Source organism: Hyposmocoma kahamanoa, unplaced genomic scaffold (genome assembly GCF_003589595.1).
Source record: "Hyposmocoma kahamanoa isolate Upper Pololo Valley unplaced genomic scaffold, ASM358959v1 62, whole genome shotgun sequence".
In the NCBI taxonomy this organism is placed as follows: Eukaryota; Metazoa; Arthropoda; class Insecta; order Lepidoptera; family Cosmopterigidae; genus Hyposmocoma; species Hyposmocoma kahamanoa.
The window spans coordinates 1,218,315-1,238,234 of NW_020653850.1; the positions used below are offsets into that span (position 1 = coordinate 1,218,315).

Consider the following 19,920-nt stretch of genomic DNA (forward strand, 5'->3'; position numbering starts at 1 on the left):
TTTTTGAGCCCGGTCGAACCGCGCGAAATAAACGTAATTATACGTAATCTAAAAAATAAATACAGCTATGGAATAGACGAGATACCATCCGCGCTTATAAGGGTATGTGCAGACGAATTGACGTTTCCGTTTTATACGCTTGTCAATCAGTCTTTTGCCGAGGGTGTGTTCCCGGATCTTCTTAAACAATCCCTGATAAAACCGATCCTCAAAAAAGGAAGTAAGTATGATCTGAGTAATTACAGACCGATTGCATTATTGCCCGCGGCTTCGAAAGTATTTGAGAAGGCAATGTGTAGCCGCCTATACTCTTTCTGTGAAAAGTACAATATATTTGATGAGTCGCAGAATGGTTTTCGGAAAAATCGTTCAACTACACTTGCGACTTACAAATTTATGCAAAAGATTCTGGATACACTAAATGAAAAAAAGTATGGTATCGGTATCCTATTGGACATGTCAAAGGCATACGATAAAGTTCGGTATGATATCTTACTGGATAAACTTTACGGAATGGGTATACGAGGTGACATTCATAAATGGTTCGCATCCTATTTAGAAAACAGAATCCAGTATGTAGAAATCGAGCATTATAACTATGAGACAGGGGAAATAACTCAAGTCAGATCTGAGCCCCAAAACATGAACAATTCGATACCACAAGGAAGCGTCATTGGGTGCATACTATTCCTGGCTTATATAAATGACCTCCCAAAAGTAATAAACGATTCATGTGTTCTTTTCGCTGACGACATCTCAATATTAACCTCTTGTAAAAATAGTGACCACTTAAATCAAACCCTTCACTTCAATACACTAACTACAATTGTAACATGGATGAATGATCACAATTTAGAAATTAACTTCACAAAAACCAAAATTATAGAATTTAGACCCTATCAAAAACCATCACTAAATATTAATTTTTCGTATAACCAAATACAAATAGAAACCGTCAATACATTTAATTTACTCGGAATAGATATCGATACAAATATAAATTGGAAGCAGCATGTACAAAAAATCACAAAAAAGCTATCTAGTTTTACTTACGCCTTAAAAGAAATAAAGAAGTCAACAAATTTACAAACTGCCCTAAGTGCTTACTATGCGTACGCTTATGCATGGCTATCATACGGCATCATATTGTGGGGCAATAGTACAACTGTAAATGACCTCTTTATTAAACAAAAAAACTGCGTAAGAATACTAGCAAATATATCAAGAACAGAGAGCTGTAAACCATTCTTTAGAAAATACAAAATCTTAACCCTAACATCAATTTACATTTTGGAAGTTTGCAAATTTATAAAAAAGTACCCACAATTTTATACTAAACTGCGAGACGAACCAAGACACCATCCCACAAGATACGGAAATAATCTTGTAACACCGTTCTCAAAATTGGAAATGCATAGATCGAGCCCATATTCAATGTCGATAAAAATATACAACAAACTACCGGAGCATATAAAGCAAGAAAATAAAACAAGTATTTTCATAAATAACTTAAAAAACATTCTTTCTAATAAAACTTACTATACAGTGCAACAATATCTTGATGATAAATTGCTATAGCGTTGATCTGCCTCATTCCTATTTTGCTGTCCATTATTATCATATCCATATTACAGGATTCATATGTCTTTCATTGTAACTATGTGAATAAATAAATAAAATGAAGTAGATAAAATGTTATATAATGGAGTAAATGCAATGTTATTATGGTCGAATTAAAACTAGTATAACACATAATTGTACAATTAATAATATGTTTATATATATGATAAGAAATATAATAAGAAATTTTGTAATAATAATTATTGCTAAGGCTTGAAATGTAATTAAACCATATTATAAGTTTTTATATTGCTATGCCCTTACAGTATATTACATGTATACGTAATATAGTGTAAAATTTGTATTATTTATATTATGTAAACTGCAATAAATATATTACATTATCAATGCCCAACACTGATATAAATCTATGCACGTCACAAAATAGGCTGTACATTGAAAAGAAAAAAGTATTTTGTTGAAATGTATTTTGCAACGAAAGTATTTGAAATACAAATTACAAAATACATTACGGTCAGGTATTTGAAATACCAATTACAAAATACATTTTTAGGGAGTAATTGAAATACAAATACAAAATACGTATTTGTATTTTAAATACGTATTTCAAATACAAGTAATTCAAATACTGCCCAGCCCTGTCCATAACACTGATTGCGCATGTCCAACTAGTACTTGACTGGTTTTTTTATAGTTTTTCCCCGAGAAAACGATTCCTCGTCTCTTTGACGTGAACAATTTATTAAAGCATTCTGATTCTAGTCTATGGATGAAAAAAAAACGCCATAAGTGTGGGTTTGTCCAATTTTCATAAAAATGTGTTTACTTGCTAAAAGAGTGACAAATGAGTTATTGAGACAATCAAAGAAGTACCTATCGTAAACGAAGTTTTAAGTGAAATAAAGAAGGTATGGGGAAAAGAAAGTCTGACAAATGTAAGAAAAGTGCCAAGCGTAACATTGATACGAGATTAGGTAAGTAACATACCTGACTGCAAATGAATATAGAATTTAAAAGTTATAGTGATCAAGATCGTTGGAAGACGCTGAAAAATTTATAAAACAGTTAAAAAGTATTGAGGAAGGAAAGCGCTGATAAAATGTTCAAGTAAGGTTTATTACAGCAAGTTAAGAGAGATAGTATATAAAAAAGGTGAAAGATGGTGTGCCTGTAGTTCATAAAAAACTAACCGTACCACGAGGCTGTTCGCCAGTTCGCCTCCGCTGCCCCATGAACTTGGAAGCAGTGGCGCGCTGCACTAGATTCGGTTTCTGACTCCATATATCCGAAAAACCAGCAGTTTGTATTAATTTAATTTAACACTGATAGCGTGTTTCAGGATACATGTAATGCCATCTATTGGTGGCGTTCGGTACTAAATTATCAATAATTATTTATATCTTTTAGCAGAGGTTCCCAAACTTTTTGTCGGTCTACCAGACATGTAAATTGCTTGGTTTTGCATTGACTATCTTTCTAATATAGATTTTTACAAATTCATCGACTTCAAATTAATGGCTTTGACAGTTGACACAGCGCTAGTGAGAAACTTTATAAAAAAATTGCTCATCGAGTTCTTAGGTTTTCGCGATTTCGCGAAAAAAATTGCTGTTAACTTTAGTTCTTAAACGGAATCGTAATAAGAGTTCATGGTAAGGCCCCTGGAGAGACTACGGGCTCGACTGCAAGACCAGGTTACGTCGGGTATCCAGGCCAAACCCTCCGCCAGTAATACGCCTTCACGGGCGTCCCTGGTGGACCCGAAATTGGGTATGGACTCGCCGTGGTTTGTGGTTAGCTGTAGATCCCTACATATGTCATACATCTTAACCGTCCGGATACGTTCGTCTGCCCCGGTGATGTGTGGCCGGGGCGTTCGTCCCGCGCCCAGCTAACGTGTCTTAGTCACGTGAATTGCCCTTTAAGTCGGTAGCTATGCCCGGAGATTGTCGCAGATCACTGCTACTTGGTATCTCCGGTACTACCCCGGAGAACTAGTAGAGGATGAGTTAGACATCTTCCGGTCTCTCCGGCCACGTAGGAATTTGGGAACTGGAGAGACGCCGTTCAGTCGGATTTCTTTGCGTCGCGTGAGTTTGATATCTAGCAAGCTTGAAATTTTCACGCAAGCAACAAGGACAGTCTCTCCGTAACGTAAAGCGGAAGACTCGTGAATTCTTTGCACGGATGGAAGATTTCTACGCCAATGAAATACTCGTGACCACTTTGGGAATGCGACAAGCTCTCGACATATCAAACGGAGCGCGTTCAAATACGCATAATCGTTTTCTACGTTAATTATGACTGAGAAATTTTATAAGTTAAATTTTTTCTCTACTTTCAGATTTCACGTTGAAAGAATACGCGGATGCTCCAAAGCCATTTATGACATTGAGGAAACAAAAGCCAGAAGAAATAACAGAAGTATTACATCTATTATCGTACACAGGTAATATAAATGTACCATCAGAAGATACCGAAATCTTTGATATCGACAATCCGTCTGACATTAATGTTATGCCGTCTGAAACCGTAGAAAAGAAAAAGAAAACATCAGAAAAGAATATCACAGAAAAAAATCTTGAAACAGTTCCTTGTTCTGAGAATGATTCTGAGGTTAAGGAAGATCCGCTTGTTAGGAGCCGTGATTGGTGGAATTCTGATGGGAAATGTGACAAAGAGCCTAAACTTGATTGTTATAAGGACGCTTGGGATTCTGATTGAACAATTTACTAACATTCTTCGTTTAAAGAATGATTTGTCACTATTTAGTAAAGTGGCAAAATTCAGCCACGATATTTTTTTTTCTGGAAATGCGTTTTAACGTGTTGTTATTTGTTGTTAGACCGGCACTTGCTGTCTGTTTATAAGGTTGCATAAAATAAAATAAATTCACTCTGCTAGAAAAACGTATTATTCACGTAACATAATATTAAAAATTTATTACTTTTTAAAATACAGAGACCTAACAGCATACTTAAATATTATGACGACACGATTACACAGTTATAAATTGAAATTATAAAAATAGTTAAAATTAGATTATTATGACATCGGGAGTTACTTTATTTATAGTACATTACTGCAGAGGCCGGGAAGTTAGGGATTGCTAGGCGAGTCAAGCAATCCCCGTTCTCGCTGAGGCATATATAGGTTTTTTCTCAAACGGTGTGAGGAAATAATAAAAGACTAAAGAGACGAAGATGTATATACATTAAAAGTAATATTTGACGTGATAGGACAATTGCTGAAAATAAAATGTTATGGTTTATCCAGACACATTAATAGTACTCTGTTGAACTTCCGATGATGTGTTTCACTAGCACTAATTTTCGCAACTAAAATACAAGAACGACGAAAAAACAAAAAAACACCAAACACTTCTAGTTTAAATGTTACCGCCATTTTCTTTTTCTTTTTTTAAGTAAGCGGTACAGATATGTTTAATTCGCAACTATGAACACTGGGCAGTTGGCTGTATGAGTTTTTCTTTTGCCTGTTTACATAGTGCAATAATATACATATGACGAAGAGGACAGTATTGGGTTTTCATCATTGACTTACAATTATATGGACGTCGGGTCCGCGCTAAAAAGTGTCCGCACTTGTAAGGCGCTAAAATCGTATACAGAGCGCGACACTCCGCTTTAGTCTTCATTTGTTCTACGGACAGCGCGATACTGCGATGACATAACAATTTAAATTTCGAATAGGTTGACTTGGGACATTTTTTTCGTGGTTTTTGTATTAGACCCGTCGTCCATTTATTTGTAAGTCAATGGTTTTCATAGTTACTTTGCAGGCCTTAGCCGGTAAGAAGTCGCATGGTCCATAAATGACAAACTTTCCGTGTTAGTTTTTTGAAAATAATGCAAACATTTCCGAGCATAATTATTAATACAAAGATCGAACACTCAGAAAAGATTTCTTCGATTCGCGATGGATGACTGATGAGTGTTCGACCTTTGTACTATTATTTATAACAAACTAGTGCAGTAATTTCACATAAAAAATAATTGTATATCAATTCTATAAAAATAAAAAAAAATCCGAGCATGTTTGAGAAAAAATATATTATATAATCGGAATAAATAGCTATCTCTAATAAACATTGCTAATTATATCGTTCGCTTATCATGAACTGCTGAAAACGCACACTTTACAATTGGTTCTTGTGATACTCACTGAATAATGAAAGACTGACTAAATAATGGTATAGTGTATGTGTAAGAATAAGAAGCAATAACAAACGAAAAATCCCCGAAACAATTTTTTAATTTAATTTTTTCCCGCAAGATGTATTTACCTACAATGACAATATTTATTCCTAGGTGAAGTTATCCAGTGGACTTTAAGTGGACATTTTTGGATCTTGTTATTTTTCTTGTTGTTTAAGTATATTACTTATATAAATATATTTAAGTACGTTATTATTGGTAGACATAGGCATATAAAATGACCAATAATTGACTGTTTTCCATACTTACTAACTATAAATGTTTAGGTTTATTTACTGTTGTGTATTTAAACAATAAATTTGTTTAATAAAACAATATAAATGTTACCTTCGTTCTTTTATTTAGCATTCTTATTTGATCCTCGTATTCATAGCATTAACAGAATAGAATAGAAATCATTTATTACTACGCCACAACACAGTAATGCTCTGGCCACCCAGAGGCGAGCCGCGGAAGCGTTCCAGGCGCTGGAATTTTTGTAATGTACGAGTTTATATGAACCCTGGCACAATGAAACGTTAAGAAAGATAAAAAAGGTAAAGCTAAATTAAAATAACAAAATAATAAAAATAACATCGTATACAACAACAAAGCAAACATTAAATATTCAACACAATAAGAGTGAATGTCATGCGTGCGGCTGTGGCCAGTGTTGGGCAAAATTTAATTGTTCTGGCAATTAAAGATTGACAATTAATTAATTGTCAATTGCGAAACAGCAATTAACGATTGATCAATTGTTAGTTGCGAGAACCGCAATTAACAATTGATTAATTGTTAATTGCGGTTCTCGCAACTAACAATTGATCAATCGTTAATCGCAAATATCTACAATTGACAATTGATCAATTTTCAATCTTTTCAATGTTTTTGATTAACAATTAACAATTAAAACTGACAATTATGATAAATTTATAGGGCATAGGGGTGAGTTAGGGCGTTGGTTATGGGGGCCCCGGTTGGGGGCCCGGTTGGGGGCCCCGGTTGGGGGCCCGGTTGGGCCCCAGTTGGGGGACCCGGTTGGTGGTCCGATTGGGGGCCCGGTTGGGGGCCCGCTTGGGGGCCCTTCTTGGGGGCCCGGTTGGGGCCCCAGTCCAGGGACGCGTCGCAATTGATTTAATTGCAATTGATTTCAATTGAATTGATTTTTTAATCTGATTGAATTATTGATTGAAATTTAATTGATTAACGCCCAACACTGGCTGTGGCTTATGTATATATGTACAAGGATCCACTCAGCTATTGTCACGGGCCGAGAAAAGGCGAGGTGCCGGCCGAGGTGCCGGGCCGAGAAAAGGCTGTGATTGTGAGTGACTGATTTTCGGTGGACCCTAAAACCGAATGAGAAGCAGTTTATACATTACAATCTCTTCGGGGTCGTTTTCAGATAACCTCCAAAAAAGTGTCCCGTTCAATAACTTTTATGTTATTACATGAATGCTAAGCATTATTTATTTAATATGATTGCTTGGTTACTTAGTGTTACACATAAAAAGACTACTTTACTAAGTCACGGTAATAAATGAAAATTAAAAAAGTGGGCAATTTCTCACTCATGGGAGCCGGTTCCACGTCGCCCTAATTTTAAGAAAAGAAGAAAAAATTAAACACTCGTGGAAATCGCAATATTTCCCATCGAGGATAAACTGTAATAACTTACACGTCGAATACATACCGTAACTTTCCAATTTATTATAAACAAACATGGGAATACAAAATGTGCATCAATTTTTCTTATCATTAATGTCAATTCTGTTGAAGTTTTTATTGTAATCGTACTGGCTACAAGCAGTTCAATGTATTTATTTTGTGTATGTATTTATTTATTATTTATTTATTATTTGTGCATGTATTTATTATTTATATATTAAATAAGATCGTCCGTTGTCTTATATTTTTTCATGTTTTCACCTTAAATACAAAATTTTAATACAACTATTTATTTATTTCTACTACATTTCGGTTATGGGCTGTCATGTTCCGGTAATAGTTGTTAGGTTTGTTTGAAAAAACAAATATACGCGATTTAAATCCGGAAAAATAGTTTCATTTCCTATGTGTAACAATCGCGAAAAACTAGGAACTCAATAGTTGTTATTATTTTCATTGTGGTGTAATTGCGTAAATATTTTTTAAACAGGAAAAAAAAAATATTTTTTACGCATTATGTCAGTATAAGATAGTTGTAATACCATGCTTTCGGGTTCTGGAGCTTCGCTGAAATCCATCAGGACGTTGAGTGGTAAATATAGTTATCCGCAATGAAAGTTTAAGATGCGCATATATTTGCTACACGAAGACCTATGGTCCGCAGTTGTGGGGTACGATCAGGAAGACAAAACATCTTTAGCCGAGATGAAGAGTAGAGAGCTGAAAGCATACAAATACCAATTTCAGCGCTAGTGACTAAATCGTTCTCATTCATGTAAAGCAATCTATCTAAATAAGTATTAATAATAGTTTTATAAACTTTATTGTACATCAATTATGGTTATATACTCGAAGGCTATACCCTTAGAACATAATAATTATACCTACTCAAACATTTCTACCTACCTATCTACCTATCTAATACCATCGATCTCGATTTATACGTGAACGAGCTGCATGAGTACTTCTTCAATTAATAGAGAAGCTTTCAATTGCGGTATTGTTTAAATTGTGCACTGATTACCTATTTACTAAGATCTCTTATTATATTGCTATTTGAGAACATCTATAATTGACCTTCAGTTGTTACTATTACCATTCAATTTGGTTTTGTGCTGTTGAGCTGCTTTCTTTGTAAATAAAGTAAAAAGTTATATCCTTGAAATCCATATTGAACGTACCGCCCACGTCTTTTTTATGCAATCACATTCCTTCTCGAAGGTTTATTTGCGCATGCGTGCATTCCGCACATGCGCTCCTCATGACACCTGTCAAAATCTTTCCTTCTCCGCCTGACGTCATACAAATCACCCCCAGTGGAAATCCCGACTGCATTGCCGTGGAAAATAATGTAAAAAGGTAAAAAATTGTCATAATATCACATTTTATTTGCCTTTTACGTTTTTGTTTCATTACATGTTTTATAATCTTTCGTCTTTCGGAATTCGAATTTGGTATTTTAGAAAAACAAAATGTATTCTTTCCGGTTTCTATTTCTCAAAATATTGTGCAAATGTAGCACTAATGTCGAGATTTTCTAATTATAAAGGATATAAATTCGAATTTCAATAATCGAACGCTTGTTTTTCTTAATTTGCCTGGTTTTTTCTAAGATAGAGCTGTCAGGTGTTCGGTCCACAAGGATGCGATATTGCCCTTGATATGAGGTCTATTTTTAGCTCTAAGAAGATGTACAAATATTCATATAATACCTTCCTTTTCGTGACCTTTACTCTTATCGCGCTATCTGAAAATTGATACAAAACAACGTTGTTAAGCAACAGTTCAAGCAATAAAATGAATTGATTCTGGCAGATTGGCAATTTTATTCGATGCTCGTAGGAATTATTCTTATTTGCAATAAGGTTCAAAATCCAATCATAGATTGAGCCCTGTTTTAGTTAAGTCAACTGAAAACTGTATAAAATGTTTTACAGTATATTCTTTTCGCTTAAATTGTTTAACGCTTGCGAAAACGTAATTTATATTTAAATTAAGTTGGGCGAATTTCGTAACGGAGTTTCCCTTCGAAGAATTTTATAATTAACTGTACAGAATAATTACCAAGCTTTTATGTAATCCTGGTTGAAGGCGGAAAGTCACGATTATATTGCGTAAAGGTATTCAAACACTACTTTTTCCTATTAATGGTAATACTCTTAAAAATTAAAATAGGACTTCGCATAATGCTCTGGCCACACAGAGGCGGCCGCGGAAGCGTTCCGTACGCAGGATTTTTGGAATGTACGAGTTCATATATGAACGCCGAGCACTATGACAAACAGGCGAACGCGGGGCGGGTATATTCCATTGAACTGTATGCCCAAACAGAGCGGTAGCAGCGGGCGGGCCGGGAGCGGGCCTTTGGCGGGACTTTAGCAGGCTTTGACGTCGTATCTTTTTATAACTCGTGAGTGTGTTTTTATTAAGTTTCAATATGAATTCACTAACAAAAGTAGGTAATTTTCTTGATCATTATCCGCCAGCGATGCGGTTTTGTACTTTAAAATCTGTGTTGAAAATGAATCGTGACTGCTGGTGGTCGCCGCGGACTACGCTTGGGACTGCTGTGTGGCGCGCCCTGGAACGCATTCGCTTCCTGCAGGTCCGCCACTGGACCGCTTTTCCTGCTGTACCGCCTCCGTGTGGTCTGAGCTTTAAGGTCTTGTAACCGGGCCTTGAATCTTTATATAAAATAAAATAAAGGCAATCAATCCATATTTATTGCGCAAATACAGTGTATTATATCTGTGAATGTTTATATTTAAAGATCACAAAATCCTTTTATTTCACATGTAAAACAATAAAAAAGCAAATACAAATTGTAGTCTTGGTATAATAAAATCACACGTGATCTATCACACGTCAAAGGTGCTTTTATAGTCACCAAAAATAATACGAACTGCATGAAATTTCTTCTTCGTGCTCCTGGCCTTAGTTCCCATTTCTTTAGGAGTCTGCTCTCCTAGTACGTGTGCGCCAATCTGGGGGCCTTTCAGTAAGCTCAGGGTCTATACCCATCCTCTTCATGTCTCTTTGGACGTTTCCAAATTGTCTGGGGTCTGCCTGGTCCTCTTTTGGCGGTTTCAGTTTACAGCATAGATATAGAAAAAAAGGGTTATAGCGACATGATTTGTTTGGTCATATGGCTGCCATCCCTACGCATTACGTGGCCATATCAACGGCTTACGTTTAGTTTTTCCTGTATAATACGAACTAATTATGAAACAAATTTTGTATATGTCATATTTTATAACCTCCTATTTAAGCATAAAAAGTCATCGACTAATTTCGTTCTTCGCTCTTTGTCTCTTGGCGAATGTGGCCTTATTACACAGCAGACAAGACTTAGATAAAAACCTATGAAGCACATTGCCCTCGGCGATATTACAAATTAACAAACGTAAAATATACAATTCAAAAATGAAAGTATTGAAGAACGTAATTATACATTAAGACGCAAATTAAAAGAAGACCTCATTACCCGCTTCAAATTAAAAAATATCTAACAAAAGCCTCGTAAGATATTACTTACTATAGACAACATAAAAATGGACCTAATATTGACACTTGGGGGACGCCCATGTTAATTGCAGATCCAGATGACACAGTACAGTTGACGTCAATCCTCGAGATAGCTATTGTGAGCATTTTCGTCTGAATGTCAACAATGAGGCTTCAGCTCTCTTGAATAGTCACGTTCATTCAGTGTACACGTCATGGAAAATAGTTTGTCAGGATTATTTTGGAAATATCTGTGGACTTCTTTCTCCCCGAGATATTTTTCTTGTGTATTACACTAAGCAACATTTGTGCTACTGTAAAACGTTTGAGATATGTAAAGAAAAAATAAAAATGCAAATAAAACTTCGTACATACAAAAAAATATTATCTAACAAAAGAAAACCAAAAACATTTGTTATAGAATCCAAGTGTAATTGCGTAAAAAGAACAAGCTGTTGCATACATTTGAGTGGAGTAGGGCTGATTGAACGATATCCACCACTGAGAGGCCTAGCGGGAGAATCACAATGCTTCTCAGTTCTCTGAGGCGGTGTTGGCATTTTAATTTCTAACTTAAGTATATTACATTAGTGATTGTTTAGTAGCAAAAAAGTCTTTGTGGCAGAACGGTTACCACACTGGTATGTCACGCTGAGATCCCGGGTTCGATTCCTGGGCCGAAAGAAATATTTAGTATGGCCTACATTATTTCTCTTGAGAGACGTTGTTTATGTGTGTGTCCATGGCACCGGCGATACAGGTTTCCGTAGTGCGGGCTATGAGTGTGTGCATTATGGTTAAAACATCTAGGTGAAACCTAAACGTCGTAGCAGATTAAAAATTGTGCGAAGACCACAGCTCGTTTTAGGTCAGCGTAGCGTATTACGGTCTAAACCTTGTGAAATTTTATAATTTTATCGAGTTCTTAGGTTTTCGCGATTGTTACACATAGGAAATGAAACTATTTTTCCGGATTTAAATCGCGTATATTTGTTTTTTCAAGCAAACCTTTTTTTGAAAAAACAAATATACGCGATTTAAATCCGGAAAAATAGTTTCATTTCCTATTTTATAATTTTCCTTAAATTAAAATTAACAAAAAAAATAAATTCGACTAATTTCCTTCTCAGAATCTATCTCCCGAAATGTTGTAATTTTACTGATTTGGCATTATAACACTAATGCTCCACCAAAACCTATGTAAATGTCTCTGCGAAAGTACCTTACTGTCCCGTACATTTCTACATAAGTGTTGTTTATCCAAAAAAGTGTACCCTCGCTACCAACCTCTTGGGTATACGGGAAGGGCACTATAATCTGCGCAAGCACAGGGACCTTACAAGTTGATGTCCTGATCACGACCACGGGCGCGCTCGGGCGGCCCTCTTCCCACGGCGTGTGACGTGCAAAGACGGGCCGTGTGAAGCCGCCTTAAGAATATTAATTTCTGTGTAATAGCGTTACTGCAAAGGTATCATTTATCGATGTCGCCACTTCAACGCCTAGCTCAGATTTGATAGCGATTAAAGAAAGCCGTGATTTTTTCGGTCCTAGTTGCAAAATTGTAAAAATAACAACTTCTTTGTCTTAAAGATGAAGCCAGATGTGATCATACTTGAAAAGAGTCTTTTTAACACGCGGAAGTCATACAAATAATATAAAATCCCACCTTCAGATCCGCCGGGCAAAATAAAATTGAAAAAATGCCAATTATAGTGACTTGGAACCGTACGTATACGTATACGGAACCGGAAATGTACGATTTTGTGCCAAATTTCAGTGGAGATTGCGGGGGCTTGGGGTGCGCAGGCCAAAGAATTCATCAGGGAGTTGGGTCGTCGGCTTAGAGATAGAGTCTATGTATAGATCCACGCTCTGGGTCTTACTTCGTCCAACAAATTTCGTTTGTTCTAATGCTTTGTTCAAAGCTACGATTCAGCGCGGTCCGTTTTCTTCTCATAGTTAAATAAAAATGACTAAGTGTAAGTGGCGAATTGCATTATTGATTTTTATATGACGAAGCCTGTTGCTGATGTATATTTGTAATTAATTCAGTTTTTGAATGAATAAATACATAAAAAAATACGAAGTAAGTTCATGAAACAAGTTACGCATATTTGAAATTTTAACTCTCCTATTTTATTGCGTCCCCGCGGCAAGGTGCCTAAGATGCTAGCAGCATTCCCCCTTAGTATGGCTATGCTAATGCGTTGGGCAAGGTAGCTGCCGGCCCTTGGGTTTCCCAGGCAGTCTATTAATTTTTTGAATAATATTTTGTACAGATGAAGGGCACCGGAACCCCACGGGCCAAGGGTTTCGACTCCAGACGCTATAAATAAGTAGTCGGATCCGAGATCCTAGTACTTATTACTTTTTTATTTATTCCGCCAGCTCATATCTCCTATTTATACATAAAAAAGTTATTGACGAATATCGTTCACGGAGTCTTTAAACCTCTCTCTGCAGAAAAGTTGTCATTGTCTTATCGAAATCATACCTCATAGGTGATTCATCATCCTCCCCATCCTCATAGGTCATTCATTTTAGGTGATTCGGAAATAAGACAAAATTACGACAGTTCAGAATTACGACACTTGATATAATTCACATTGTTATGTAATATCTTAGACCTTTTGCGTGATATATGATAGGTCAATCAATCAACGGAATCTATTTCTAGCTAAATAGTATTGATTATACTTAATAATCGGTTTGTTATGGTAACGGATAAGCAATAAACAATCTCAGTGTATCTGTATGTTAGAAAGAAAGAAAAGAAATTTGTTTAGCAAAATATATGTGCGTACGAGTACAATTTAATGACTAAAAGTGTATTTATTGCACTGAAGGGCCCAACTCAGCAAATCCTAGTAGCAGTAGAGCTCCTTGTGAAAGAGTTCGTCCAGGGAAGTACTGCCACCTTGCCTATTTCTGCCGCCAAGCAGTAATGTCTGCTGACATTACTGCTTACTGCTCACATACTGGGTTCCGGTTTTGAAGGGTAAGGGTGCTGGTGAAATTGCACTTTTCAACTTATGTGTCGGGGTGACGGGCGCAGTGGCAGTGCCACTCAAATCTTTGCGATTTAAAGCTCTGAGTGGCACTGCAACTGTTATGGACAGGCGTGTACCTTGCCATCAGGCGCACAACCTGTTCGTCCCGTCACTTGATATTATAAAAAAAAGTCCTGAGGCAGATTTAAAAAATTTAAATGATGGCATAAATGAAGGCATCATATTTGTAAAAGCAGCAGGCAAAAAATGTAAACAGTCATCTTATTTAATGATTGATTCTTTTTCTCTTAGACATAAAATAAATTAAATCAATGGATATTTTAATCTAATTCAAAATTCAAATTCAAAATAATCTTTATTTCATAGGTAAGCATTATTACACTTGAAATCGTCACAATGGTTAAACTCTACCGCTCATTCGTAAGGCAGATTCCCCTGAGAAGAATGACCAGGAAACTCTAGGGGTTGCTCTTTGTAAATAACATTTACAATATTTTTTTTTATTTGAAACATCAGAGATCGAGACTACCTCCATGAGCTAAGTGGGTACTACCACGGATTTTTGTCATCCAAGTACGCAGAAGTTGTATAATAACCTTTAGTATAAAGTTTTTGTTTCACTATAGTTTTAAACCTCGTGAAAGGCAAATTTTGTATATCAACCGGAATCTTGTTATAGAAGCGTATACATTGCCCCTTAAGTGATTTTTTGACTTTGTGAAGACGACTATCAAGAAAAGCTAGTTTATTTTTATTTTTATTCCTCGTATTAATGTTATATCGGTCACTATTTTTCATAAAGAAATTACTATTCCTTTTAACATAAATTACATTTTCATAAATGTACTGTGAGGCTAGTGTAAGATGTTAATTTCCTTAAACTTATCTCTCAAAGATACTTTGGGATCCAGATTGTAAATTGCCCTAACTGCACGTTTCTGCAGGACAAAGATTCTATTGATATCGGCGGCATTACCCCAAAGCAAAATGCCGTATGTCATTAGACTGTGAAAGTAGCTGAAGTAAACCAATCTAGCAGTTTCAACGTCTGAAAGTTTCCGTTTTTTTTAATCGCGTACACTGCAGAGCCGAGCCGTTTTGATAACTTACTTATATGGGGACCCCATTGCAATTTAGCATCTAACGTTATACCTAGAAATACAACTGTATCCACAAGATTCCATTTTTCGTTTCTAACTACAATGTTTGTAACCGTCTCTCTAACATTGGGTAATGTAAATTTCACACAATTTGTTTTTTTCTCATTAAGAAGTAGGTTATTAACAGCAAACCAATCAACTACTTTAGATATAGCATTGTTCACATCGTCGTAGGAACATTGGTGCCTTTTAACTTTCTGTCTCTGCAATGGATAGTCCTAAGCTAAAAAATATTTAATTCGTATAAATTTGCTTTAATATACTGGACATCAAAACTAAGACAAATGGGCATTAAAAAAAATTATATACTTATTTTTAAAACTAAGGAAATGTTGATTATATTTGTATACTAATATAATATTAATTATAATATAATTTGACCTGAAAGCATGTTCGAAAACGCAAGCAAAGTAGCACTCGCCGGCAGCTGCTGAATAATATTATCCCTAAAAAAATGTGGATGCAAGTTAAGTACATAACATAATTAATTGAGAAATATTTAACATGACATATATGCCTACTGCGTTTTCAAGTCCTCGTCTTCATGGATTTTGAGTTTCTGAGTTCGTTAAACAAATAAAATTGCTCCAGGCGTGTTTTGTAACATTAACATGTGCTCGTTTGAGTTTGTTTTTTGAAAGTATAAAACGGTGTTGTGCTATCATAATTTTGAATTTTATTTTAATTATCTGGTACCGGTCAGGGTGTCCTGGGTAGTGTCCTGGAGTGAGTTCCGTTGCTCTGGTACTCATAGCACAGGCGGTTCCCAAGTTTGAGACCAGATAATTGGTATGGTAGTCGGGCACGTTATTTTTTTAATGAATAAGTTCGCGTTTGACGTCCATCTCACCTGACGGAAATTGACGATGGGGTTGCTAATGCAGCATGTACGTACACCTAAATAATGACTTTTCACTCTCGTTTCGTAGTTCTTTGTAGCTTTTGCCAAATTCTTTGTATTTGCATTTTTATTGTATTGCATTTCGAATAAAGTAATTTGAACAACACTATAAAATTATTCAGATCCATAGCAAAATAAACCAGTTCGTTTTTACATCAAGCGATTTAGAGTGACCTATTCCCGATTATAGCAGACTGTATCAATGGATTAAAAGGTGCGTGCTAACAACAAGGAGCAAGGCCAAGGCAAACGTAATTTACAGCTTATTATTTTTTATTACAAAACACTTAAATAGCTATCAAAGCAAAACAGCAAACAAAGTCAAAAAAGGCGCCAAAAACAATCACGGTTAAATTTAGAATTTAAATATAAAACTAAGACTTAAAGAGACTATAAAATATATACAAAAAAGATTTATAGCGACTGAAGCGATTTGCTATATTGATTGAACCAGTATAATAACCATTTCTTTTTAAAATGTTCAGTTATAAATAATATTGGTGGGAATATAATTTTACATCAATTACATAATGTCCAAACTTGCAGTTTATAATGGTATTTTGAATGGCTTAGCCTGTGGCTGAATGTACTTATACGGGAATTGAGTTTGAAACTTTTCTTCAACTACGACGGCACTTTAGTATGCGCTATGTTCGCTCTCGGTTATATGAATACTTAATAACACTTAATAGGCTTGTAAAGCTGACACAAAAAGGTTATGTCTATGCAATAAGAGCGAATGTTTTGCTGTATGCTTTGTTGAATGGAAAAAGTACTGGATTTTTTTTTATAATATCAATAAGAACAAGTCGTGCGCCTATTAGTAAGCGACACGCCTATCCGTGGCAGTTGTAGTGCCACTCAGAGCTTTAAGCCCCAAAGATTTGAGGGGCACTGAAATTGCGCTCGTCATCCTGAGACTAAGTAGAAAAGTCCCACGTGGCTTCACCGGCACACTTACCCTTCAAAACCGAAACACAGTAAAGCTCACGTTAATGCTCGGCGGCAGAAATAAGTAAGGTTAAGTTTTTGGATAAGGAACTCTACTTTTTATTTATTTTAAAATTCGTTTATTTATATTCTACTGTTATAGAAAGGAAGCTGCAGTATTTTGAACAATGACGGGCAATTGATCGCACGTTCCCTCTTTTATGATGGTCGCCAGCTTTGTAGCGGCACGCCAAGAAGATTCTTTAAATCAATCCTTGGACGCAGTTGAAAAGCTTGACACGAGGCTTATATGTGCCTCGGATTAAGAAAAGGCGAAGCTGCAGAGCCTTGAACACCGCCGTAAAGTTGTCTGCTTGCCGGTGCTCTACAGGATATATCACAGAGAGTGTGCGACGAAATGGCACGATTTAATTCTGCCTTCCCCTTTCCATCATCGGGGTACTAGATGTGGCTGGGGTTCCATCCCTATGTTGTGGGTATTCTAAAGATTCGCACAATGCGTTACGCTTCCACATTTAAGAGGCGAACGGCTTTGGAGTGGAAGTCCCAGCCTGCAGACTTATCCCTTGTACGCTATAACTTAAGCCTTTTTAAGGCGAGAGTGAATAGACATTATTTAGGTGTGCAAGCTTCACCGTTGATCTCAACGTCGCTTTCCGTCGGGTGAGATTGAGGTCAAATGCGCGCTTATTTTTTTATAAGCTTCCGCTTGGATGTGACAACGTTTTTTTAGTTTTTATTACTTGAAGAAGAAAGTTTTTCTGCCGATTTCAATTTTGAGAAATGTGGTAACTGCCTAAAATAGTAGATTGAGGAAGAAATCTGTTGCAGTTGACTTCATGCTAAGCTAGCTCGTTGTTATTATGGTTTGACACATTAATTATTGTATCGTTATTGATTACATAGCGCAAACGTGTTGTATAACGTACGAGAGACCTGGTATTTGTGATAATATTTATCAGTATGATAAAGGTTCTGATAAAATATACAAAACGAGTTACACTGCTTCCTTGTTTGGTACAAACGTTTAGTATCGGGGGAATACTTTCTTCTCACGTTGTGGATTTACAAAATATTATACATTGTGAGTTATTTTATATTAATAGGCAATGGGACAAAATTCTGAAAAAAACCTTGTAGTTTGAAACAAATACGATCATTCAATGAATATTTTTGTGAAGTTATAAATTTGTAAATAAATAAAATTTGAAAATTGTAATATTTTTAATCTGTTATGCAAACAATAAACACACAACGTGACGTCATACGTAGGTAAGCAAAGACACCGTATTCACCGGTCGCGTGTTGTCTTGTGTTTTTTCTTCGTTAAATCACATTTTTGATCGACCTTAGAAAATGGTGGAGGTGCATGTTACGCGATAACTCTAGCATTTGTAAGCCGATTTTGAAGATGATTGTTGTTTGTTGCAAAAAGGATAGCTCAGTATTGGTCCCATTTAATAAATTGAAGAAAATATTCCACCTCTAAGGGTGGCAAACTAGGGGATGAGTCCGATTTCGCGCACTTTCTGCATCCGATTTTAATAAAACTTGGCAAATAGGCGTAATTCCCATTGACTTACAATTATATGGACGTCGGGTCCGCGCTAAAAAGTGTCCGCACTTGTAAGGCGTTAAAATCGTATACAGAGCGCGACACTCCGCTTTAGTCTTCATTTGTTCTACTGACAGCGCGATACTGCGATGACATTACAATTTAAATTTCGAATAGGTTGACTTGGGACATTTTTTTCGTGGTTTTTGTATTAGACCCGTCGTCCATTTATTTGTAAGTCAATGGTAATTCCACTAACTTTTGAGGTCGATTTTCTTTTTATAAAAAAGTTACAATTACAAGGGTAAAAATTTTAATTAAAAGGATTTACGTATTTAATAGTTATTTTTAAGTTATTGAATTTTTGTGTAATTCTTCGAAAAAATTCCTTCGATCCGGCTGAAGTCGAACCAACGTCTTCCAAAAACCGTGCGAGACGCTATGCCAACTAAGCTATGTGTAAGCAAATTGTATTAATGGTAGTAATGTAGATGATTTTAATTTATGTTTCATTTCATTAGATTTTGTAGTCGAAAAGTGATCGCTTCTATAACGTGCAATTGATTTCTTGAATGCAGTCATAGTCAAGATAAAAATAAAAAAAAACGATCCGGACACTTTTCGAATACATTTTTTATCCAACGGCTGTATATTGTCTTAAAGAGTTGTTGCGAAATTGTAAAGTGCGAATAAACTGCCTTATTAGTACCTATCCGAGCGTATTTTTAACTTTAACTCTTCTCCCGAGTCTCTTGGTGGGCAAAGTTTTACATATGGAACGAACTAGCGGACCTTACGAATTTTTCTATGTGCTTACTGCAGATCTTTGTTTTTAACCGACTTCAAAAACGGTGGAGGTTCTCAGTTCGACAGTATGTTTTTTTTTGTATGTATGTTATGTGAACCGATTTTCATGATTCCTTTTTTGTTGGAAAGAGGGTATGTCTATAGTGGTCCCATTTAATTTTGAAGAAAATCATCCACCTCTAAGGGTGGCTGTTCACGCGTGAAGATTCATATTTACAAATAGCGCCTAAATTTTATTATATGGTGCAATTATTTTAATTGTTGGTTTTGCTATTCTCCAATTCAAGGCGTTTTTCTCTCTCAACATACTTTGAGTAGTAAGAACCGATTTTTTTTATCTCTCTATTATCTCCTGTGTTAAGTCCCGTATAGTAGCGAACTAGGGGATGATTCCGGGTTTGCGCATTTTCCAGTAACCGATTTCAATAAAACTTGGTAATTCTACGTACTAGTGAGGTTGGTTTTTTAGTCTTCTTTTCCGTAGCGCTATCTGTGAGGAATTTTTAATTAAGTACAAATACAAATACAAATAATTTATTTCACAATTAAATAGTGCGGG

General features: G+C 35.9%; 1 protein-coding gene across 1 annotated transcript in view; it reads left to right on the forward strand.

Moving 5' to 3' along the window:
* The first annotated feature begins 7,038 nt into the window (after positions 1–7,038).
* Positions 7,039–19,920, forward strand: part of LOC113229712 (vacuolar protein sorting-associated protein 13A-like) — a 112,385-nt gene continuing 99,503 nt past the window's right edge. Inside the window, exon 1 of the mRNA XM_026463395.1 lies at positions 7,039–7,125. Within this exon, the coding sequence (XP_026319180.1) occupies positions 7,039–7,125 (87 nt within the window). The remainder of the gene's footprint in view (positions 7,126–19,920) is intronic.